The 25,875-nt window shown below is 40.1% G+C and overlaps 1 protein-coding gene across 4 annotated transcripts in view; it reads left to right on the top strand.

The window, feature by feature from the left end:
• Positions 1 to 25,875, top strand: part of igsf9ba (immunoglobulin superfamily, member 9Ba) — a 65,881-nt gene that overhangs the window by 27,528 nt on the left and 12,478 nt on the right. For all 4 annotated transcript variants that reach the window (XM_079353693.1, XM_079353692.1, XM_079353694.1 and 1 more), the window contains exons 4-16: positions 4,249 to 4,400; positions 9,942 to 10,059; positions 14,115 to 14,256; positions 15,638 to 15,783; positions 17,258 to 17,400; positions 17,798 to 17,938; positions 18,031 to 18,150; positions 18,270 to 18,420; positions 20,653 to 20,776; positions 22,706 to 22,881; positions 24,946 to 25,172; positions 25,455 to 25,539; positions 25,664 to 25,825. In XM_079353693.1, coding sequence (XP_079209819.1) covers positions 4,249 to 4,400; positions 9,942 to 10,059; positions 14,115 to 14,256; positions 15,638 to 15,783; positions 17,258 to 17,400; positions 17,798 to 17,938; positions 18,031 to 18,150; positions 18,270 to 18,420; positions 20,653 to 20,776; positions 22,706 to 22,881; positions 24,946 to 25,172; positions 25,455 to 25,539; positions 25,664 to 25,825 — 1,887 coding nt within the window. The remainder of the gene's footprint in view (positions 1 to 4,248; positions 4,401 to 9,941; positions 10,060 to 14,114; positions 14,257 to 15,637; positions 15,784 to 17,257; positions 17,401 to 17,797; positions 17,939 to 18,030; positions 18,151 to 18,269; positions 18,421 to 20,652; positions 20,777 to 22,705; positions 22,882 to 24,945; positions 25,173 to 25,454; positions 25,540 to 25,663; positions 25,826 to 25,875) is intronic.

Here is a 25,875-nt window from a genome sequence, read left to right as displayed (position 1 = left end):
CTGAAAAGTTAGCTTTAGTGATTGAATCAGTTTTGTTTAAGTTAACAGACAGCTAAAGTGTCAACCTTTCACTCAGAGCAACCATGTCCCGAATAATGCCTTTAGAAAGATTTAAATGTAACCTCTTTGCAGTTGTCACGATGAGAGGAATAAGCTGCTACTTTATTTCTCTGCCTCTCCGGAGTGTTTGTCGGACTGGCTATAGAGAGCTGTTTATATGTGGGTTAGAAAGCCGGTTTTTCAACTCGACGGTCATGTCATAAGCAGCACTTGTTAGAGAGTCTAGACATCCAAAAGAGAATTCATATGTAGACTTTATGCTACTGTCGTCCTCTAAATGGACGTCTGTGAGGGAAGCAGGTGCCATTTTCGTCTGGCCTCCACACAGACATTAAGGGCACCCATTTCCTTTGGCTGTTGAGATTTGCATACACTCCTCCTTTGAGTTCCTGTTCGCTGGCCCTAACTTCCTGCCAAGCGGACAGGGGATTCGTGCCCACTCAGTGGCAGGTGTCAGATGGCAAGGCCTTGTGCCCGAAAAAGACACTAAGGCCACTCTGTCTTTCTGCCCACCCCGCCTCCCTTCTCCTCCCCCTCCTCTCCTCTCCTGTCTCGTCTCCGCCTGTCCCTCCTTTCTCTTTATGTTTCAAGCATCAGCAGGCTTTTCACAGATCCAAAAATCCAAAAACAACTAACATTTTCAGATGGTTTTAAGTTCACCATCTACTCTGATACAAGACAAACCCTATTACTGAGTCACTGGGTTACTTATTCGCTGGCATTAATGACCCATTAGTTTGACCCAGCTGGAGCTCTTAAATGCAGCTAAATGGTCCACCAGCTTCGTATTTTCCTCGTGTGTGTATGCCCGACAGTCACTATTAATGTGCCCACAATTCGAGCCCAGTCATCCCCAGGCCCATGTGAGACCACATGATGAAGATTAAAATAATAAGTACATGTTTTTTTTCTTTACATTCTGCGAATTGCTCACATGAGCTAAATTGACAGCATGTGTGGACGACTTTCACCACTGAAAATAGCAGCGTATTCGTAGTTTCAGCATCACTAATAGGCATGTCTGTCAGTGCGATCTGCACTGTCACATCCCAGAGTGCACTTCTACACCACTGCAGCAATGTAAGAAGTCAACATTTGTTTGTTAAAGATCCCATTAAATACAAAAAATACAGTACCCTGTTTTAATCCAGGAGTTCCTTTGTAAAATCTGCCACATTTAAACTATTTCAATAAATAGTATCTAAATCTATCTATTCGTGTTTGGTTCTATCCAATTCAGTTGGAAATACATGATGACACAGAAGTTAGAAACTTTCAATGCTAAAAGAAGAATTTCAAGGGTTGTGCACTTATTTATTTTATTTTTTTTACAAGAGATGTTGATGCAAAATAATGTTGTAAATAAATGTTGTAAAGCTTAAATTTCACATTCCCATAAAATGATAGGTGGCTACGAAAGAGCACAACTTATAGGAGATACCGGTGCACATGTGTCCGTGTCTAAAAGTCACGAGTTTATCACTTTTCCTTTTGTGTGATCATGATGATTCCCCCTGTTTTCTCTCTTTATTAAAAACATGTAATAATCTAATTTTGAGTGTAGGAGAGGCAGGGGACTCTCCCCGAGCGCCTCCTTCTTCTGCTCTCTGACAGTTTTCAGTGAAACACACGTTATGTCTTTGGGACTCGTGATGTGAAATCAATGAAAAATGTGCACTGTCTGTAGCTGTATTCTCAGAGGAGCAGGGACAAGTAAAGAGAAACCAGGGAAGTGAATCAAGCCATTCAGACACGCCGCTGAGGTAGTGAGCAAGTAACAGCCACTGTAGGCCTTCAATACATGGGATAGAATCCTGCGTTTGAGCATCCAGGCAATCTGCTGATGAGCTGTGTGCTCGACGAAGAACAAAAACTATGTATATGCAGCATCTTCAAGCATCCTTTAATGTATATAATTGATGAAGAAATGCAGTAAGTAGGGCAAAACTGGGATGTGCAGCTTACTTTTTTTTTTTGTAGAGCAACTCCCCAGGTTCCCCAGCTACGCTGACACTTCCTACGTGAGTTCACATCGGATCTAGGCGTATATTTTTTTTCCTTTCCACAGTTATGCTGCCACTTTCTGTGTGACGAGCCGTACCTGACGGCGTGAAACAACTCCCAGGTTGACCAATGTACCTGCTGCTGTCACCGCAATGTGTGCCGCCTATTTCCTGTCAGCTGACGCTTTATCCCTCGAGGGAAGTCTTAATTAGGATTAGAATGAGCACATGATGGAATAAGCACCCAGCTGCTTTAGTTAAGTAAATGTACCAATAACACAAAGTAAAAAAAACCCAACCTTCAATTACAAGTAGATTTATTTAGAGTAATAAAAGTGGAAGTTCAAGAAGCTGTATGTTGTGCCTATGAGTATACTATTACATTAGTAAATGAACTTACATTTACAATTCAGCACCTAATACTTAGCAGTGGGTTCTATAGTCTTAGTGACGAGCTAATTAGGACTCATCAAACCTCCCAGTGTGAGTCAATGCAGTATATATATAATCACAACCTCCCTCTTTGGTTACTAAAATAGTGCATCAGGATCTTTTAGCTGTTGACCTGTCTGCTGCATCATGAAGGGAAACATAAACCAATGATGCATTTTCCATTGATCTACTGTATCATACAATGCGACGAGGGCTTGTGAGTGACAGGGCGGCATGGAGGGGCAGATGTCTAAATGTGCTAATTGGGTGATTTGTACTCCATTCCAGGTGCTTGTCTGAAGCGTGGCAATACTCCCAGCGGCAAAGCACTGACCCACTTGTTTAGCAGCACCTTTTTCTCTAAACAGGGTGCCACTATTTATAATGAAAATATTATGTTGAAACACTGAAAGCAGCTGGTGGGGTTGGCCAGCAGAAGAAAAAGGACTAAAGCTCCCCTGTGGCTGTTAGGGAAGCTCAGAATCATGATCAAAAAAGTCAGTGATGTCACTAAGTGGTGTTTTTTAAACTGTTGCAGGGTAAACTGCAACAAAAAGGAAAGACATGTGGTCATCACTCTTTTCTCTCTGGTGTTTCAGGAAACCGTGGGATCAACGGAAATCAGGAAAAAATGTCTCCAAGTGTATATTTATCCTAAGAGTCCATCCTGTCTCATCACTCAAGTGCAGCATTTTTCCTCATGTTGTGGGAGGCATGGATTTATTTTCTGGGGCGAGTGAAGAATGGCATTTTGCTCTCACTAGCGATTTTCATCTTTCGAGTCTGAAGTGTGTTCTGTAAAATTTATACAGTCAAAAGTCTTGTCCATGTTTAAAATCTGTGAGCACTGAGTGCATCCGAAACTTGAATTCAAATGGATATCATGTCAGATTGCAGTTCTTACAAATGATTGGCGGAATAACCAAAAAATTAAGTCATAAGTATCTTCAAATAACAGAATTAGAATTCGAGTCAACACAAAAGGCTGTTTTAGATGATTTGATGATCATCATCATGCTTTCAGTCTCACAGAAGTAACGTAAACATGCTGATCTTTAGCAACTATCATGGTAGCCACCTCAATTGTGTTTGAAAGCATGGTAAAATGTGTACACGTTGAACATAACATTTAGTGGATGATTGTGGTCCTGATTCAGAGCATTGGACTGACTAATGTTTGGGTCTGAGGATGGTGGCAAAACATTTTTTTGGTTGGCTGCCAGCGCTTGATCAACCCTCATTGCAACCACAGAACTGCTATTTTGCAGTAAACCCTTAAGAACAATGGTTTCAAGGTGCCAGGAATATGGACTCCAGATTAGCACTACTGCTAACAATATAATAATCTGTAAATTAAAAAAAAGCAGGATATGCAGAAGTGTAAAAGTTGAGAATGGTGGGGTTATTAATGTTTTCACTAAATCTTATAAGGCTCACAGTTTCAATTGTTCTACATGGAAAATAACTTCCTTAGCGTACCAAATATGAAATGATGACCCGGAACCAACCAAGTCTTGAGCTGCAGTTTGGAGTTTTCAGAAACTCGTTTTATGGACTATTCCCATCAATGCTGTAACTAGACCCCACAGAAACAGTATTTCTAATATTTCTAGACCTATATTTTAGGCGATATTCTGAGAATCTGAAACATATGACAATACCAGACATTTAAAAAAAAAAAAAAAGAACAACTTTATTTCTGAAAGCTTTGACAATATGATGTAAGGACTCCTGTTATTCATTTCCTCCACAGCCCCGCCTTCATTCACGACGACGCCACCGCAGTATGTGGAGGCAAAAGAAGGAGGGAGCACACTGCTCAGCTGCTCTGCCCAGGGAAATCCAAAACCAATGATCAGCTGGGTGAGGGAGGGGGAAGAGCTCGCCACCAACTCTAAATATTCGGTAAGAATGGGCATAATTGGGATTTATGATTGTGTGCAAATATAGAAGCAGGCCTTGTGCACAGATGGTGTCATCCACTGAGTCCATCTGTACTGGAATAATGTTGTGAACTACATCTCACTAAGGCTCAAATTTTTTTTTTTTTCTCCATTGTTTTTCTGATGTTTTGAGATGAACTCTGTTCTTAAAACACATGAAGTAAAGCTTTAAAGTAATTTAAAGTTCACTAATAACCGTCAGCGAATTTATCTAGACTATCGAGGAGACTATCCCTGCTTCTCTGTTTCTTTGCCCTTCCTGTTCTGTGTTTAACACCGTGGATATACTCCCAAAAGTAAACCATGTGATGTCATCGTAAGATATTTCTGGCACAGCCTCAGTGCGGTTTGACAGCGGTGAAATTATGGTACATAAACCGCAACATCATGGTTGGTGTCAACTGTGTGGAATCAAAGACATTCAACACACTGCTGTGTTGGAGATGACTCAGAAGCACTCTAAAGCTTCAACAGACAGATGATTCATTACAGCCACAGGATGTGACATCCTGAGTCAAAGTTGCAGATGTTGAGAATCAGAATTATGTCAACATGATCAAATAAAACTTCGGAGAAATCATCCCAAAAAGTAAGAATTCAAGACAGAGAAAGATTATTAAGGCACGAAAACATGTTGTGTTATCTCAGAAAAAAAAAAGTAGCACATACTGTAAGTATGTGTAAACAGAATTAACTTCATGAAATGGAGAGGTCTAAAAGGCTGACATAAATATGGTTATGTGTTAAGTTACATTTGCAGATTTTATTAGTAGTATTTCCAGAGAGCATGAATTGAAAAGAAGCAAAACATGATGAAAATGTATGTTTTTCTCATTTGGGGTTTTTGTACATTTTTAGACTCTCACCGGGTTGGCTGTCAGAGAGTGTTGTGTGTGGTTATTTTACTGTACTGTGCTGTGTAGCACCTGCCAGAGGACTTTGAAAAGATTGTGTGATGGATAAGCAGACATGTTACCTGCCAGTTTTCCTGATCAAACCATTGTCCTTATAGGACATTTTTACGATCTGTCTTTTAGCTTACTACCACAAGAAGTGTCTCCGTCCACATGTGAGGCTAGACTGATCACCTGTATGCAACATCAGTACATTTGTAATTGTAAGGAGCCCCTTTTTTCAAAGTGTAAATGAGAAGTAGAAGAGGAGGAGTCAAGGTTAACAGAAAATGAAATCACAGAAGCTCACAAAACGAACTGTTGAAAGTCTTTGAACGCATCAGGTTGGTGAGCTTTCACAACAAGTACAAGAGCAACGGAGGTCATTTTTTTTTTATGCCTGCAAGTGTTTTTGTTCATCGTTGAATGGATCCTTTATTCCCTTCACGCCTTCACATTCTCATACGTCGCTGATAATTCAGTCTGCTGCAGGTGTTATCAACCCTTTACTTCTGTGCGTGTGATACAGGCTGATGAGAGCAAACAGGAAGATCTGTGCAGGGCCTCCTCCTCCTCCTCCTCCTCCTCCTCCTCCTCCTCCTCATCCTTCTCTTTCATTTTCCCCTCTGTGCTGCACCATCTCTCCCTCCAGTCGCCTCTTTTTAATACCGTTCCCTCCGTAAATGATTCGACAACATTCTGATGCATTATTAATCCCCCCCCCCCCACCCCCCCCCCCCCCACCCCCTTCTGCATCAATATTACATTAGTCCTAATATGAATGTTACATTAAAAAAGAAAATCGCTACTGAGAGCAAAATGCCGTTCTTCACTCGCCCCAGAGTTATATACTGAAACATGTAGAAAAGAGCTGCACATTTATGAGCTTTCCTCATCCATTTGGATGTTTGAAGGGTGTGTTCCAGGCGATAAAAAATGGAACTTGGGAAAGCTCTGAGTGTTTGAGAGCGAGGATGAGGGTATATTTGCTCAGATCCATGGAGAAGTCATGGAGAAAGGCAGGAATGTGACAGACTGGGCGAGAGAGGAGGAATCCTTCTCCTGCTCTCTTTACTTTACTTTATTACTTCATTTAGTTGCACAGCACCGTTAAACAATGATACTTAACAGCCCTGTTTAGTATGGAGCGATGCAGGAGAGGACAGAAACGGAGAAAAGTTTACTCGAATAACAAGCAAAAAAAAAAAAGTAGGAAAACAATGACAACCTCCTGCTGTTTCAGAGCCTGAATTCAGTCTCTCTCTCTCCCTGGATGTGTCTCAGGCAGAAGTCACAGAAATGGAGATTTTGCCTTCATCTCCTGCCTCACCTTATCCGCAGCTTCCTCCATCCTCTGTCCTCTTTCTCTCCTCATTTGCCGCAGACTTCCTCCTCCTCCTTTTCTTTAATCTTCTCTCCCCCCCACCTCAGATTGAGTTCAGCTATGGCACAGAAAGTACGGGGATGAACCGATGACTGTCACATTTCAGGAGATCCTGTGAAGTTTATGGTCCTGAAATAATTCTACATTGACAAATGTAGGGGTTTTATTAAAGTAATTTTGATCTACTTGTGGATTTGATTTTGAAACAGGTAGGGTCTTGGTGTTTTGGTGCATAAAAATCACAATAGTTTGAAAAAAGACCTATATGGCAACATGATTCAGAACAGAAAATCTCAAATTAAATAATGAATATATGGTTTACTGTATGTTTCACATGGACAAACTTTACAAGGACTGAGGATTGAATTAGCAAAATATTTTCAAAAGTGTACTACATTTAAAGTTTTGAAAATATTAAAGATATGTGCAAGAAAATAAAGATTTGCATTATGGTAAAAGATAGTGTTAAAGCAACATAACTTTTCCAATCTCAGTGTTGGGATGACTGTCATTAAGGTTCCTTTAAACGAGGCCTTTTCATTGGCCTGCCTACAAGTTTAAGGGAAGAAGTCTTTCGGCTGGTTCCAGTCCAGAGAGTCACAGACTTATAGCAAAGATGTGTTTACTAAAGTTTAAACAGCTGGAAATCCTTATGATTTACTCAGCGTGCTTTATAAACAGCCAAAAAGGAGAGGTTTAAAATAAGAGAGGAGACATAGCAGCAGACCGTCCCCATCAATGATTCTGAGGAACGTACAAGAACACGAGAGCTCAGGAGCTCCCAGAAAAGTATGTGGTCCGTACAGATTATGTTGCTTGCTAGCTGACTTAGCGTTCTTTGCCAGCCAGCGACACAAACTGCAGAGTTATACAGAGTTAAAAGAGTTAACTGGACTTTTTTTGACAAATTAACACTAAACATACAACCAGTACATGTGTTAGAATAACGTGTCGTTTGATGGTGATGACCCAATGAGCCCTGTTGTTCCACTTCCATTTTCCGTGGGCAGAAAGAATAATGTGCTTGCTAGGTATTTTATGATTTGAGGCAATGGGGGACTGAGAAATGTGAACACATACTCGTTAGATTCACAGTACTTTTTTTTTCTTCTGAAATCTTAAAAAACAAAATATCAGTGTGGTGTCGGGTGATCATTTTTGCTTCTTTTCCAGCTGGAGAGATGTCAGGATCCTCACAGACTGAGAAACACCATTATTGTTTGTAATGTGGATTCTTGATAGATTGTGGATGCAACAAAAAAAAAAGTTTAGCTTTAGGTTAGCGATACTTTACTTTAAGCTGTTTTATTGTCCGTCTTAGCACACCTTTTAAATTTGACCTTCACAACTCTACCTTTATGAATCCTTTGAATGAGTCCAAAGTAGAAAGAAAAACAATATCTCAAAGAAAATGTTAACATAAGCCTAAAAAGACAGCCGCTCATTGGAAGTTAGTAATGTAAAGGAGGCTGAAACAGTGCGAATAAAACGTACAGAAGCATCCAGAGAGTGTGCATTGCAAGCATGTGATTAAAAGACATATTTTTACTTTTCTTTTTAAAACCAACACACATTTCTTCGCAGGCCTCAGAGCGATGCTTCACAACATATCAGTGTTTAGTTTGCACTCGCAGCTCTCAGCAGGACGCACGCGTCGTTGTTAAAGCCGCGATGCACAAAGTGTGATCTTGTGATAGACAATGTGAGAGATGATGACTCAGTTTGCCAACAGACTGAGAGAAGCTAAATGTTGCTGGGGTTGATCTACTCGCAGGATCTCTTGTCTCTCCATAAAACATGTGAAGACAGATGAATGGGAATAATTCTGCGGGCGTAGCAGCTGCATGAATGGACACACTACAGCTGTGTGTGACTTGAATGGACAGAGCCTCTCGTAACCTGTTGCATTATTTATGAGGGTGTTTCTATTAGGTTTGGTTAATGTGTTTCTTCAACACTTATTGCTTCTCATCAGTGAGCTGCGCGCAGGGATGCAGCAGCAGCAGCAGCAACACAGCGAAACGTTTCCACAGTTACCACATGTGGGAATCAGAGCTGGAGTTAATTAAAGCATGACACATTCATGACTTTATAGTGTTTGATAGATTTTCTTAAGAGAAGACTCTCACCCTTTAATTTAGTGGAAACTATACAGAGTCGGGTTGGGATGTGAACCCACCTGGGATTATTTGGTGCATTTGGTCACTCCCACTCTTCTATACATTTCTTGTCTCGCACTTCATCTGACCCGTTATTATAAAAGATCAAAACATGTAACACAGCAAATCAGTTTACTCAAATGACTTAACTTTTAAAATCTGACATATTGCCTTTGATAAATCATTACGGTACATACTATGAAACATTCTTTAAATTGATACAGCACATTTTGCTTTTGGTTCTTACACGCTTGATTCAATTATTATTATTTTTATTTAACCTTTATTTAACCAGGTTGTTCCCATTGAGATTGAAAAACTTCTTTTCCAAGAGAGGCCTGGCCAAGGCAAAAAACAAACAAACACAAAGTTACAGACGGAGACACATATAGTACCCATTACCCAGCAGTGGATGTTCAAGAGAAAGAAGTCAGAAGTGGTGTACTGTTGTCTCTGGTTTCGGCTGATTTGCCATCTAAACTATGGAAACACTGGCCTAACAAACAAAGGTATAAATCACACCTACAAATAAGCCATAGAGAGTGGTGTAGAAGTAGGTGTACTCTCTTTTTATTTGTGGCCCATCCGGCAGAAGGTAATCTGCCTCTGGTATAAAAAAGTGACACGTAAGACCACTTTTGAATATTTAGTGTATTTTTGTGGATGAGCTAATCAGAGACAGAGTAGGGACGACGGAGGGTCTTTCCTTCACCACCTTAGAAAATGAAATTGCAGCAAACCACAGATGTTGTGATTTAATCATTGGTGTGAATCAGAGGGGATTTAGAAGTGTGTATACCCTCTGGAGACTGAAAAATAAGTGGCTATACTCTGTATACATTCTTACTAGTCATTGATAGCTGTATCAAATATTCTTAGAAATGTTTTGTTTTTTTTACCAGCTAGAGTTCAAGGGAGCATCTTTATGATTTTCTTAAGTGTGTCCAAAATTAAAAGTTGTATTTTCAATCTCAGGAAGCTCTTTCTGACCGCCTTTGTCTTTTATTAAATCATTTGAACATTTTGTGCTCAAGACTTGATGTCATCTGTGTCTCCTGTATGTGCAGGTACATGATGGCAGTCTGACCATCCTTGGCATCACTCGAGATGACAGAGGGGCGTACACATGTCGAGCCTACAGTGACCAGGGAGAGGTTCTCCACACCACCCGTCTGCTGGTTCAAGGTAGCGTATCCATGAATTAGAGGCTCTATGTGTAAGAGATGAATAATTAGTGCTGTTTACAGATACATTTGCACGGATCATGAGTATTTGATAAGAAAAAAAAAACAGGTTTCAAACCTTTTACCCCGGGCTAAATATTCCATTTACATCAGTGAAGTAGTTACGTTTCATTATTTATACTTGGAGGCATTTTCTGTAGTAGCATTTTAAAGCAGAGCCCTGCAACCCCCTTGTGTGCTGATGTATCTAACATACAGCACCTTGTGAGTCTGTATCAGTCGGTCAATAGCTCAGTCTGGGGCCTGCGTGTGCGTGTCTGTACATGTATGCGTGCATGCTCCTGTGCACAGAGTTGTGTGTACAGGATCTGTGCGTCCCTGTCTGTCTCCGGTCCATTAACTAGGCTCTCTGCTAGACACAGATCAGATAGATGGCTGTGATGCCAGCCTGCAGCTCTCCCAGTCTCCTGATACAGCGGGGCTGAGGGGGAGTTAACTGTGTGTATTTAACAGGAAACAGAGCATCTTGCCTTTATGCTAGAGTTATTTTAATGCCCTGCTTTCTGTAGGTGCAAACAGAGCAGAGGAATTACTCCCCTCTTTGTTCCAAGTGTGCAGTAAATGACTGTGCACAGACACTTCAAACACACATTAAAAAAAAAAAAAAAAAAGTACTGTGTTTTAACTTTGTGTATAGCGTGAGCAGCGGTGCATGTAAAGCAACTGCATCAAGTCTGAGAGCCTCGAAACACAGCACACTGCAGCAGTTGTTGTCCAACAGGATGAGACTACCTGTACATGCAGCTTCTGCACAACAGAACACCACATGACCACATGAACGAACATTGCACTTCGTACTGTCAACTGGCGAGAAGCATGCTTTTATTGCGGAAGAGATTATTTCTTGTCACCAGTCAAATAAATAATGTTAGTTAGTTAGTTTAATTTATTGTCCACGGTGTGGAAATGTGTCTTTGGTCTCATAAATAACAACAAGCAGAACACCAACAACAACACTTACACACAGACATCTTTAGGGCAAAAGGCAGGACAGCAATGACAGCTACATTACAACACATCAACGGGACATGGTGTTCAGTGCCCTAATTGCATTGGGAATAATACTAATAATTAATTAATTTTGAAGTCATTGGGGTGCAGGTAGATTAGTGGTTGGCATGCATGCACCATGTACAGAGGCTGAAGTCCTCCAGACGAGCGGTACAGGTTTAGGTCCGACATTTGGCTCCTTTCCCGGGTTTCAGTCCCCACTCTGTCTCTCACTGATTTCTCAGTCTATGTACTGTTCCGTCTCTAAAATAAAGGCATACAAAGCCCAAAAATGAAACCTGAAAAAAGTTTGAATGTGATGTTATGAGGAAAAATGTGAAACTAGCTCAAGGATTTGACATAATTGCAAATGCAAATATCTCCTCTGATCCAAAATTGAAACAGAAATGAGTCTTTGCTCCATCTTTTGAAGAAGATGTTGATTTTTTTTTGCAGTTGTGAAAAACAATTTTGGGAAATAAGTTTGTTGTTGTTCTTTTATCGGAAAAGATTTTTAAATGGGAGAACAGGGCTGAACAAATCTGAATAAATGTACAAGTTTCCTTTATCTGTTTTTAATCGCAGCAACACTTAGGGAAAAAAAGGGTTTAAATTAGTTTTGTAAGACTTTAATATATGAAAACAAGTAGTAGATCCTGGGCAGGTTACGTGATTTAATTAAACTACGATGGATGACGTGCCTGTTATTCTTGTCTCTTTTAAAGGAGCATTACCTGCAATGTGAACGGCTGAGCTTTACAACAAAGCCACGGTGATATTCATGTCAATCTTTGTTGAATTAACACCAAAATAAAAATCTGTGGGATATGTGATGGAGGCAAATATGCTCCTTATGAGTCTCTGTATGACTCACTTTAGGTCATAAAAACTAAAGAGTGCTACAACAAGCCTCATGTACATCAGGACAGAAGTGTTTCTGCAATCTTGCTTACGAACGCTCAAACAAAAAAAAAATGCAACCTTGCTTGGCGTGAGTAATAATATATTCGCAGTGGATGTTGAGTCTGGCTGAGTGTTGGCATGAAAAGCACTGTGAAATAAAAAGCGGGTTAGGATTATGACTCAGAGCAATAACAAACAGATATCTGAGGAGTCATGATTCTCACTCTGTGATCTGTTTTTAATTGTTGTGTGAGACACCCGCGCAGCGCCGCCAGCCGTCCCACCTAACGCATAAAAGCTGAGCACTATGAGAGGGAAAATAAAGCACAGGCTTGTATCTGGGCCTCTTCATAAAAGACAGCTTACCTTTCATGGCTCCTACTGTTTTATTGAGAGTTTGGTGTGAACCTGGAGAACCTCAGGGCATGACAAGGTTACTATGTGAGGCATGCAGAAGCTGACTACTATTAATGTTACAGTAGCTGCCTGCTCCCTGTGTTTGACATCAGTCTGTAATGTTATATTGTAAATGATGTAAAGCGTGCACTCTTACTCTCCCTAATCCTGAGATAAATGTGACCGGACCAATAGTTTATTCAACGTAGATCTGCATGTGGTTCAACAGGATCTTTTTTATATACGTTAATAATACACTATAACACTTAAATTAAGTTAATTTCTCTGTCTGATAGAGCAGTCTGGATCATGTTTGTACTCAACTTAACCCAATTCACTTATTCCTTGGACTCTTTAAATATGTGTCAAGCCGAGGACATAAATCCCAGGATGCACCTTTTTGATAGAGGAGAAAAAAGAGCTGTGATATGTCATTGTATTATTAATCAACACTATATTGAATATTTAAAAGTATTTTTAATGTTTTCCATTTATTCCATGTTGATGTTATCTGTAATTGGGCTTTTTTAAAGGGGCAATATGTAAGATATTTACTGACTCAAATGATTTAATTACTTTACTATATCATCAGACAGTGCTATACATTGTATGTTGAAGTGATTGCTTCTCTTACAACTATGCAGACTCAATCAATCAATCTTTATTTATATAGCGTCAATTCATAACAGGCGTTATCTCGAGACACTTTTCAAAAGCAGGTAAAGGACCAGAAGCCAGTATGTCCTTGTCCAAAAGTTTCCTGAATTCTAAAGTTTCTGATCCTGAATTGTCTTGTTTCTGTTTTAACCAGAGAAGGCAGGCCGTTTTATCCCCACATACAGTATAAGAACAGTTATCAAGGCTAACCAACAGTTGATGCAGCAACAGAATCGGGCATGAAAACTAGTTTAGATCTAACTGATTCTACCCGACCTAAAAGCCTTGGCGTAATGAGCTCGATGACTAGAAACGGGGGGAAAACTAGGTTAAATATTTTTCAAATGATTTTGGCAAATTCGCCCAGGTTTTAAAGCCGATGCTGAGCTGGCTAAACACTGAAGCTTCCCCGTCCGCGAAGTGGTAACCTGCGTGCGCAGTGACACTAGTGAAGAGGGGGCGGGGGCAGACAGCTCTCTTCAATGTTTTGAATTTGGATTGCACAAAGCACAAGTGAGCAGGTCGGATTTATTTCCACAAAGATGGCACTGCATATTATTTTTATTCGCTGTTTATAAACATTGCTCATAAAAACACAGATGTGTAAGTGAAAGTATTGCATTCCAATTTAATGAAGACAAATCTTTGCAGAATTAATGACCACTCTAACCATTTGGTCATTACAAAAGTGCTTGGTCAGCTGAAAATATTCTTTCCACAAAAAAAATACAGCTATTTGGTAGGACCATGAACGTGTCTAAAAAAGTATTTGTAAAAAAAAAGACAGTCTGTCAGCTCTGGGCTTTTGTTTTAACAGCCCTTATCAATCTCAGCCATCACTTGACAGAACACGTTTTAAATCTTCATGAACACTATATCTACACAGATGTAGCAGGCACACAAAGTTAGCAGCTAGCTCGTCATGGTAGAGCATCCTGCGGATTTTTACTTGGCAATTTGTGGAAATCAAAAATGATCAATCACTATTTGAAGCTTCAAAGGATTAGACACAGGTGCTGCACAAGCTATGTTTGTTTTTTGTCTCTTCAGGGCCTCCATACATCGTCTCCCCACCAGAAAACGTCACTGTAAACATATCCCAGAATGCACTCTTCACCTGCCAAGCGGAGGCGTATCCCGGCAACCTGACGTACACCTGGTTCTGGGAGGAGGACAACGTCTACTTCAAGAAGTAAAGTTATGATCAAGTTCACTTCTGTACCGTAGCTGTGGTATCTCTCTGTCGAGGAGTGTTTGTGTGAGGCTAAGACTTGCTCAGAGGCTCAGTCATTCAAATCATCAAATCAAGCTTTTTTCCCCCGAGCTTTTGTGACATTGTGTGTCTCCAAGCCCATCGCTTTATGTGTGTGTCTAGATATGTGTGTGTGTCAGTGCCCTGTCCCGCTGTGGTCCCAGAGGCAGAGCGAGTGGTCCTGGCGGGGGTCTGTCTGGACAGTGCCAGGCGAGTTAGTGCAGTCTGATGGCAATATCACATGACTCAGGCCTTGTGTCATCATGCAGCGCTGATTTGAAGTGTAGCCAGGACCTCTGCAGGGACTCCAGAGCCTGTCTTTAGTGTCTGAGAGGATTTCATAACAGACAGAACAAGAAAGAAAGAAGAAGGAGTGAATGGGAGTTGGACTAAAAATAAAAGAATGTGTAAGGAAAGGAATTGAAATACCCGACCTTCTTTTAAACTGCTTTGACTGATTCTTTCTAAAGACTATGTCCCTTTGTTTCTGCAGAACAAGTCAGATAGACTTTAGAGAAATGCATCAGAATGGTTCTGTTATAGACCTTTAGAAGGTATTACAAAGAGAGATGTAGTTTAAGAAGATCACATGTAAATGATTGTCTTCATTGTTTTATTCTCTCCCATTTCTATCACACACGCATCATTACATAAAATGTATAAATAACACAGAATGACCCAAATAACATTTTAAATTATCTGATTTTATTTATACTTTTACTGACAGTTTTAAGCAATTTATATTTCCGATCTAATCATGGTCTGTTTTAATAAGGCAGTTTAATATCTTGGTTGTTCATGATTAAATGCCAGTAAGTACTTGAAAAAATAATTTTGGGCAAACCTTTTAACTTTTTCAGAAGTTTTTTTGTACAAACTAACAAAACAAAAGTTTGAATTATTTGCCTATAATGAAAACCGATTTTGAAGGCATGATAAAGAGTTGTATAAAAGGTTTCAAAGGACCTATCAGAAAACATTTTATTGAAGGACATATTCGGCATGATAGTAAGCTGTTGAATTATTTCACTGTGCAGCTTCATCATTGCAGTGTTTAATTTTAAATTGTATCAGGGGGTTATAATAAAGGTTGTACCGTTTGGTGATAAAGACAAAAAGATTTATTTCACTCTCTCGCTCTGTACACTGAGTTCCTTGGATCCGTTTCAGAGCTGAGCTGCTGTTTGACTCTCTGCTGCTCTCTTATGGCACCTTCACGTAATTCAGCCAAAGAAGAAATGGGAAGAAGAAATTGGATTGTGTTGCCTTTATCTTGTCGATGTGTTTCAGTAACACAGTGTGATCTTGTGTCTCCTTGCAGTGATTTGAAGCTTCGAGTGCGCATTCTCATCGACGGCACCCTCATCATCTTCCGGGTCAAGCCGGAGGATGCTGGGAAATACACCTGCAGTCCGAGCAACAGCCTCGGCATCTCGCCCTCGGCAATGGCCTACCTGACTGTTCAGTGTGAGTGTTACCATGGAAACCAAGAGGAGGGGGAGGGGTAGAGAGATGGTACAGTGAGCGGTGTGTGAGGAGGGAGCAGTAGTGGTAGCAGCAGTATGGAGGCTGCTGGTGCTGGAGGCTGCTGGATTATTTGGCAGGGCTGCGTCTTCTGTTGTAACGCAAAGTAACCTTCTTGAATTTCAAGGTCACATGTGGCAGAGAGGGAGCTTAATGTGTTTTTTACTGAGCCTCTTTGAACTCATCATATTCAGAGTGGATTTTAACAATACAATTATTAACCAGCCCTCCTCTTTCCTCTGCTCATAGACAGAGACCACTCATCCTCAGACTCAATTTTTCCCCCCCTGGTCTCTTTTAATATCTCCTAAAATTAAACGCCGACCTTCCTGTTCATCAGCTTCAGAGCAAAGACAAAGGAACAGCACTTGTACGTTGAGTTAATTTGCCCCCAAGTTGCTGCCCGTCATTGATTACTGTGCTACAGTATGAGAGAGAGCCAGGGGAGTCACAGCACTGCAGGCGCTGATTTCATCACTGGCCTCAAACATGGCAAACTATAATTAAACCAGGGTCCCAGAAGCTTCAGGCCAAGCGTAGTCTGACTGTCTATTTATCTCAGAAATTCTCAGGATTATATGCAGAAAGTTAACTTATCAATCTTAAAGTACTCTGAGTAGGACCTTAGAGTGAATCCATAAATTGACATGTGATTACTTCCATAAAACACATAGATATGTCACTCAGAATGGCACTTTTATGATCACATGGTGTTGTTTTAATCAGTTTGAAGTATTTAAAAAAGGTTCAATGAAAAATATATAGACCTTATATAATTAAATATATAACCTTTTCATGAGTTTTTGTCTTGCATGTCACGTTATGCATAATACACTTAAATATGTTTTTATGTGTCCCTATTCTGTCTACAAACAACCTAGTTATCAGAAAAGTCCATCTGCTTTGTCTTTCGCCTTCTCTACCTTTTAGAAAAAGTCTGGCCTTTTTCGGGATTTTCCCTTTGTGACATCACAAAGGGCAGTAACCCCTCCCCCAGTTGGGTGACACGCCCACAGCTAGGTGTTTGTTTTGCCCTTTGAGTCTGCCTTCTCCCCGTAAACAATAAGGCAATGTGCAAGAAAGCCCAAGGCCTTTACCTTTCCATTGAGGGGCGTGAGGGGGTTTATAGACAGGATCAGTGTGGATTATTAACAAGAAACTTCACAGAAACTTTTTTATTTATTTATTTATTTAATCTCATTCACATTCCCTGCAAGCAAAGTAAGATATTGTGTTATTTTAACCACCTAAGAATAACATCATTAAAGTATGAATGGACCCCCTTTTTTGAATGGGCACTCTTTTCTCACTTTTCTGATTTGAAATGACAGTAAGTTAGATTGCATCAAACTTTAAGCTCTGGTATTCTTGATCATGCATCCTGCATGCCTGACCCTGACCTCCACTTTACCTACAGACCCGGCCAGAGTAATCAACATGCCTCCGGTCATCTACGTCCCACGGAAACTGCCAGGCATCATCCGCTGCCCGGTGGATGCCAACCCACCTGTGACATCGGTGAAGTGGGAGAAAGATGGTTATCCTCTCAGAGTGGAGAAGGTTAGTCAGCCTCAGAGTTCGATGGTCAACTCTCTGAGAGTTACTGTACATATACAGTAACTATTTTACCTTACTTTTATTGCTTTAATTTAAATGGCCCTATTTAGTGTTTTTGAACATGCAACTACCGTATGTACTTACTGGTTTATTAGTAATTTTATTAGCACATTTAATTATTACAACTCACTTTTGCTATTTGTCATGTTTATAACCTTAAAACTACATAATTATGCTTTGCGAACCATTATTATATAATCATATTCAACTAGAACTACTGAGAACTACTAGAACTAGTCTGCTGCTGTTTAGGGAAAATCTATTCTATATATCATGTATTTAATTGAAATTTTTGGACATTTTTGTGATCTTGTGTAAAGTGTGAAACTTTGTCATGTAGTACCCCGGTTGGAGCCTGATGCAGGACGGAAGTATCCGAGTGGCAGAGGCCACAGAAGACTCCCTGGGCACCTACACCTGTGTGCCTTACAACGCCCTGGGTACCATGGGCATGTCCCCCCCTGCCACCTTGGTGCTAAAGGTACATCTGTGGTCATGTGGGGTTCAGTTTCTGCATGTTTGAGTAAAGAAGTGTCCATTTAATCTTAAGTTTGTCTGTCATATCCCTTTTAGGATCCCCCTTACTTTAATGTGAGGCCTGGGGGGGAGTACCGTCAGGAGGCTGGGAGAGAGCTAGTTATCCCCTGTGCTGCTTCTGGAGACCCTGATATACCAACCATCACCTGGAGAAAGGTGCAGTTAAACAACTTATCATCCTCTACGCTTGTTTTTTGTTTGGGTTTTTTTTACCTGTAAGAAAGTTTGCCCAGCACTTTTTAACTGTATTGCTATGATTTCCATGTTCATTAAAGGTGGGGAAGCCAAGCAAGAGTAAGCACAACATCCTACCCAGCGGCAGCTTACAGTTTCTGTCCCTCAGCAAGGAGGACCATGGAGAATGGGAGTGTGTAGCCACCAATGTGGTCACAAGCATCACTGCCAGCACGCGTATCCTGGTCATCGGTACAAAATGAATCTGCACTGTGCTCTTACCTGTCAACTCTCAACTCAACTCTTCTGTGGTTATTTTTGAGTTGATTGTGAGCCCACTGTTTTCTGTGTTGCGTGCATATAGAAGACTCTCATCCCTCAAAAACCTTGCTTCTTTCCAATTTCCCCTCAGGCGTCATTTAATCAGATCTTATCTGTAACAGCTTTGTACACTCATTTTATTGGCTGATTTTGGAACTTCACTGAAGTATAAAGCCAGCCACCACAGTCTTTGTCTGTTGAGCCCAATGACATTTAAACTTTTGTGCAGGTACTCACACTTGTTGCTCAGTGAGGTTGGTGAGGGAATGAACTCAGTGTAGTGTCAGGTGTGTGTGTTTGTGTGTCTGGCTGATTGGCCTAGATTAAGACCAGGTGTGGGAAGCTCATATATACTCTTGGACTCCAGTGCTCTGTGCTGACTCATTGTCTAACCTTCAGAGGAAGAGAGGCGCTAACAGGGTTTCCTATTGTGTGTAGTTCGTTTCTACTCAGGCCTTTTGTGTTCTCCTGTAAGACCTCCATGGCAGCTATTGTGTTTTTAAGTGTTTCTTGGGTGTCCCAGACAATTTAGTTTCAAGTCAGCTGCTTGGCAGTAGTGTTTTAGTTCCTTATTTTCTGTGCATTATTTAGTTGACAAAGCTCGTTTGTTTTTGCTCAGTACTGTTTTTGCCTTCTCCCTCCAGTCTTATAGCTCATGATTTGTTTGTAGTTGTACTTCTGGATTACTTTAAGACATCCCTGGGTCTGCAACTGAATTTCCATCCCCGCCACTTGCCACCCCCTATACTCCTGACACCTGCAGATAAACGTCAACTAAAGGCAGCAGATTTAAAACTGAACATTCAGTAGATCGTATTGTAGTTAGCTGTAAGTTAATTGTTCTGTGGGTGCAACTGTGGTCTCCCTTTATCACCAGCTAATGCAAATTGTAGGGTTGAGATTTTGATGACTAATTACTCTACTATTAGCATTTATACTGTAACTGCTATTCTCTGTTCTCTGATCCAATTTGGATTGGTAGTGTTGATTATGGCCTTTGCTTACTTGAGTCTTTCTCCAGTATTGACACTTATCTTAAGATTATGACTAATAAAATGTTGTGGATAATGAAGAGAATATAAGAAAATTGATACCCCTCTCATGTCTGTGTGCTTAATATTTAGCTCTAGTCAGAACTCTCTTAGCCTAGCTTAGCATTGCAACTGAAAACAGGAAATCTTTACGGATTTAAAGTAGCAGTTTCACATTTTGGTGAAAAAAAGTTTTTTCTTCTTTTTTAGTGTTTAAAAAAAGAATTGATAGTTCTCTAACGCGTCTACTAACTATCAAGCAGCCAGAAGCTTGTTTGCTTAGCATAAATATTAGAGATAGCTAGGTGGGGGATGGGGGATCTGGATGTGTCCAAATTGTGCATACTGAACACTGGAAATGAGATTAGAGTACTGTAGATTCTAACCAGCAGGTTATTTTATCTTAAAACTATCGGGTAACTAGTCTCACTCGTCTTTTTTGCTTTACTTTCACATAGACAAATGACAATACATATGTCGATGTCATTACTCTTTTTATCTAACCTTGACAAGAAGTGCAAAGTTTTTTAGCTATTTCTTTAGGCCTGAGGTTTTTTATTGTCTGCAGGCCTCTGAAAATGTAAGCAAGTCTGCCCCGGTAGCCCATTGCCCCAGTGCCTATGGAGCCGTTATCCTGTCGCACAGCTGGCAGCTCTCCGCCTACCTCGACGTGACCAGCCTTCAGCTGACAGGTGTCACAGGGCAGTAGAGGCAGCTGTGCTCCTCAGACCACGCTCAGGTCCCTCTCTCTTTTATTGCAGTGAGAAGTAACTGGCTTCAGGCCACACAGCACAGCTGTTAGGTGGGTGGGACTAGCAGAGCTGCAGACAGCACCGCTGCTCTTTAACTTGACCTTACACTGGTCAGCACCTCAGCCAGCATCACATAATCCACAGAGACTCTAGATGCAGCATTTAGGGGGTGAAAAAACATAACATGTCTCTCATATTGACTTGACTCTAATTTTAATTGAATAAATGTGGCTATAAAATGTCTATTCACCATGCATGTTGGCAGGATATCTATATTCCTGATAATATACTATAACTGTAATAACTTACATATCTGATAAGAAGAATAGTATTTATTCATTTTCATTTATTCCCTCTCTCTGTCTCTGTGAATCACTCAGGCACCAGCCCACACGCTCCTGGTAACATCCATGTATTACCCTCAACGACCTTTGCTAATGTGTCCTGGGAACCAGGTTATGATGGCGGCTTCGAACAGACATTCTCTGTGTGGTACGGTCCAGTGTAAGTGCTCTTACTCCACTTAAGATCAATGGCTGCAGTCTGCAGAGGTGGAATCACCACATTGAGGTTGTATCGTTCAAGTCTGAGTGTAAGAAAATAGTCTGGTGTTCTTTTTCTCTTCCTGTGTTTGTTACCTATGATAATACGATATATTACATATTTCACTACATATTTTTCAGATTTTTTGTTGACACGCATATCCATAATTTATGCTGTATATTGGTAAAGTGATTGAGTGTCACTGCAATATCATACATTGCATACGCATTAGATTATTGCCAGAAAAGAGAACGTGTTTTTAAATATGCATTATGTTAAAATAACCAGCCTTTTTACAATATGCACAAAACATGCATATTGTTGACTCAGTAGAATACAAATAGGAAATTGTATTTCAAAAGCATTCTTACGGAGAACAATGTTTCCTGCAGTGTTTAAACTACAAAGTTATCCAAGTCCAAGCCCTATATTACATTGATGAGAGATAATTGTTTTTTTTCCCATTGTTGGGCCAGACACATTGAAACCAAACGAATGATTCGTGGTTTAAATGACTAAAACAGTAATTATATAAAGGTTATACATTTAACAAAAGAACAAGGCTGGTTTGAGTTCGTAATGATTGTGTTAAACTGTAGTCATTAGGTTAAATATCAACTAAATTTAAGGAAACTCTTCAGTACTAACATATCTTTATTTGGTTTAACTTTCAGTCTGTTCCTGTCTCGATAAACATAATTATATAATGTATAATTTCTTAAAGCTCCTGTGAAGAACTTTCAGTCTGTGTAAATGTTGCCGCCCCCCTGTGGCCAAAAGTGGTACATCTCATCTCTTCACTGATTCTACATGCCTAAGTTGCTTTTTGTTTTTAAATACAATCTCATCCTGCTTTCTTTCATCAGTCAGTTGTATCACTCATCAGGTGGTTTTACGCTAGAAAATGTAAAAATGGTTATTTCAGCAGCACTTCATCTGACACCTACCCCACTGCACCAAAGTCAGGCATTAAAAAAAACTGTACATAAATACTCAATTTAGTTACTGATGGTCTTATTTGCTTTAGTAGTTCATTTAGAGGCATACGTATATATTTTAGTTTGTTTTATACCCAGTTAGAATCTCTTCACAGGAGCTATAAGTACAGCTCAGAGCTCTGATTGGTTAAAGGTGAAGGCCTTAATAAACAAAGAAATCCATGCAAGATTTTGGAGTGCAAGTTGTGTCAACAATCATCTCAGGGAAAGGACGGTGGTTGTAAAAACTGTTTAAAATCTGTTAAGGGATTCTGCTGTACATTCACTTTCAGGAGGACTCATTCAGAGTCTTGATGCATGACTTGATTCTGAACGGTCCTTGTCTCGTCTTCATTAAGATTTAAAAGAGATTGGGGAATTGTTAAGAGCCCTTGATCTGAGGGGCATAGTTTTCCACTACAGTATTGCAGCAGTAGATCATAGGATAAGGCTCAATCACGAAGGAAATAAAAGATAATGGGAAAATAAAACTGAAGGTACATGATAAAATAAAATGCATAAGTATAATGTCAAATTAAATACAGACACACAAGAGGTTATGAAACAATAACAGGATATCATCAATGATTAAATGGGATAAATAGTTGTTGTAAAATATTCAAATTGAAAGCCGGACTATGGGGATGAAGTTTCATTGTAATGTCAGCATTTTGAGCTGCTAGACTGCAGCTCAACCACTAGATTGCTACATTTGCCTCCGAGAACAAGAACTAAAAGCTGCCTCACTAAGTTTTTATCCTGCCCTCTGGAACACATAAAAAAGGTTTTGGTGCATGCCACTTAAATTAACTACAAAACTAATGCATTCATCCACAGTATAATAAAATTTTCAGAGTAAGTAAATGTAGGAGTCAGTTATATATTGTAATTTTTTTCTTATTTGTGTTCTTAGGTCTAAGAGAACAGACTTCGGTCCACACGACTGGCATTCAATGCCAGTTTCTGGTGCTCAGACTTGGTTGGTGGTGCCAGGGCTGGAGCCTGGGACGGAGTACCAGTTCAGTGTGTTGGCACAAAACAAACTGGGCACTGGCCCATTCAGCGAAGTTGTGACAGTCAACACTGCAGGTGGGTTCTTAATCAAAGGGTTTCCCTGTCCATGTTCAATGCAGCTTGACTTCGAAATCAACCCACTGTGCTTCAGTGAGACTATTTATAATTGTCACAGCATCAGACACATAATGAAATATAGTGCCCTCTAGTGATGTTTAAATTAATGTATATTTGCAGTATTTCTTTTTGAATTTAAAAGGTAGGAAATTTACAAAAAAAGGAATTCTAGGACTTTCTTACCCAATATATGTAGAGATATAGAAAGTACAGTAGATTGATTAAAGTTCATATTCTTGCTGAGTGTTTTGAGTGTGTATGATGTTTTGAAACAGATTTAGACTTTTACAGTATCATCGCTCACAACAAACTGCTTTAATCCATCCTCTTACATAATGATCTGGTATTAAGAAATAGGACTTTAGGCTGCCTTCTATAAGCCTGTTTATTGTCTCCAGGGAAGATTTTAAAATAGAAAGCCCCAGATATCAACAACAAAGGCAACAAATCATTTTAATTATGTTACTGTATGACTAAGCAAACAAGCTTTTATGAGCAATTTAATGTATTTGCCTTAGATTTGTAGTCTTCATGAGAACAGAATGTGCATAAAGTGAGTCAGACAATGACTTAAATCTGCACCCAACACATGGACAGAGGCGGAACCAGCTGATTCATGCTTTAATGAGCTAAGCAATACAGTAGATAATCCTCACTGCAAATATTTACAGATGACATAGCAGGAGAGGCACAGGTGTTACTAATGATATTATTGATGGGACTGGTTCATAAGGTGTGCCGGTAAACAATCATGCACAAAGGCACAACTATTATATGCTATTAGTTGCGCCGAAGATTGACAAGCCAACAATGTCCACCATGAGAGAGGCATATGATCCTGCTGTTCACATATTGTCTTGATGTAAAGCAGATTTACAGGTTTAAGATTCTTGTTTTAATTCACCTCATGCCTAAGGGCACACCGCCAATATTTCCTAGTCTCTGCCTGAAAGGAAACTGAATTAAGGTGTATGATATTTAAAATCCATGTATCAGCAAAAAAAAAAAGCATGAGCAGGGAAAAGTGCATGGATAGAATTTTCATCATACAAAGGAAGGACAAAGACGTCAAGGTGTTGAATAAAAGTGTGCACAGATCATGGCAGGCTTATCCAAAGTCCTCTGTCTGTGTGTGTGTGTGTGTGTGTGTGCGTGTGTGTGTGTGTGTGTGTGTGTCTGTGTGTGTGTGTGTGTGTGTGTCTGTGTGTGTGTCTGTGTGTGTGTCTGTGTGGTACAATGTGGTTCATTTATTCTATTTGGAAATAAATTCTATCATAGAGCTTTTTTCTCGACATATCCAACCTGGCGAGAATTAAATTTTAAAAAACCTAAATTTTACTAACTCTGTTTTACACAGTACTAACCCAATTCCGCTTCACATTGCCAACAAAAACCTGTCCTCATTGGACAAAGGCTAAATGAGGCTTGCAAATGTCTGACCTAGTTCACACAGTCGGACAGCAGACAACTGAAGAAAGGCACAATAAGGTGCTTAGTCATACTGTTTATTTGAGCATACAGTCCCTCATTCCGTCTTTCACTTTTATTTTTATTTTTATGGAAGATCATGTCTCCATCAGAATGGAAAGTCACATGACCTGTCATAATTTCATTTTTTGTTTCAATATTCTGTGTAAGGTCAGGTGGGGTACCGTGCAGGTGTTTATTCAGGGAGCTAAACCACTCTGCTTTCTCAGAGGGTTCTACATATTTCAAACTGACTGACTTAAAGCACCACATATGATATGAAAAAGCTACCAAATCATCCTAACGTACTGAATTGAAAAAGTGATCTATTCACGCTCAACATCAGTATGCTAGCATTGTCATTGGCAGCATGTTAGCATCATGTGGCTAGCATGGTAAAATGTGTTTAAAATTTTGCCAGTCTTTATGTAAACATTGTTGGCAACATTTTCGACTATGATGTATTCCCTAACAGAGGATCATTCTGGTATAAGCATAGACTGTTGGCTGAAGTCTGAACACGTTTCCTGTGGGCTAACTTGTCCTGGTCAACAGGCTCCCCTCTGGGTACCCCAGAACCACTGGTGCTTCTTACTCCACCACGGTGCCTCACAGCCAATCGCACGCAGCACGGTGTTCTCCTCACATGGCTCCCTCCAGCAAACCACTCTTCACCCATCGACCGATATATCATGGAGTTTCGCCTCGGGGAGAGGTGGGAGATTCTGGATGACCTTATCCCATCCACTGAGACCGAGCTCATCGCTAGAGACCTCGTTCAGGTCAGTCACATTTTTTCTTTTCTTTGGAGAATTATTGGAAACTATTCGGTTGAAATAGTAATTATCAATTTTGTCAACAATCTTACAGTCCCATGAACTGTATTCATATAAACTAACGGATAATTAATCTTATATGGAATCTTTGATTGAAGCATGTAAAAGAAAAAGAAAAAAGCTAGTGTCATAAAACATAGTTACAAAGTTATTTTTTACCCTTAGCCATAATCTAGTCCGTTTACCATGCAGTGATAGGAAGTATTTATTATGTATTTATTTCCACAGGAATCCTGGTATGAGTTTCGGGTGATGGCTGTAATGGACGACCTCATTAGTGAGAGCAGCAATGTAGTGGGAGTGTCCAGCACGGGTCTGTTTGCTATTTGTAATATATCACAAACTACAAAAAGAAATGTTTGGCTACTGTAAGGAAAAGATTTTTGAGATTTTATGAATATAATCACTTCTTTTTGCCCACTTGTCTGCCACATCAGATCCCTTCCCCCCCGCAGAGTTGCCTGATGAGGGGCTGGCACGGCCTGTGGTTGCAGGTGTGGTGGCAACTATCTGTTTCCTGGCAGCGGCAGTACTGTTCAGCACTCTGGCTGCTTGCTTTGTCAACAAGCAACACCGTCGCAAACTCAAACGTAAACCAGGTCAGTCTCCTTTCAACCTGTTATTTATGTAATAAACACAGTACATGTCT

This window comes from Symphodus melops (genome assembly GCF_947650265.1).
Source record: "Symphodus melops genome assembly, chromosome: 10".
Taxonomy (NCBI): domain Eukaryota; kingdom Metazoa; phylum Chordata; class Actinopteri; order Labriformes; family Labridae; genus Symphodus; species Symphodus melops.
The sequence above is the reverse complement of the archived record's forward strand: the minus strand, read 5'-3'. Positions and strand labels throughout refer to the sequence as shown.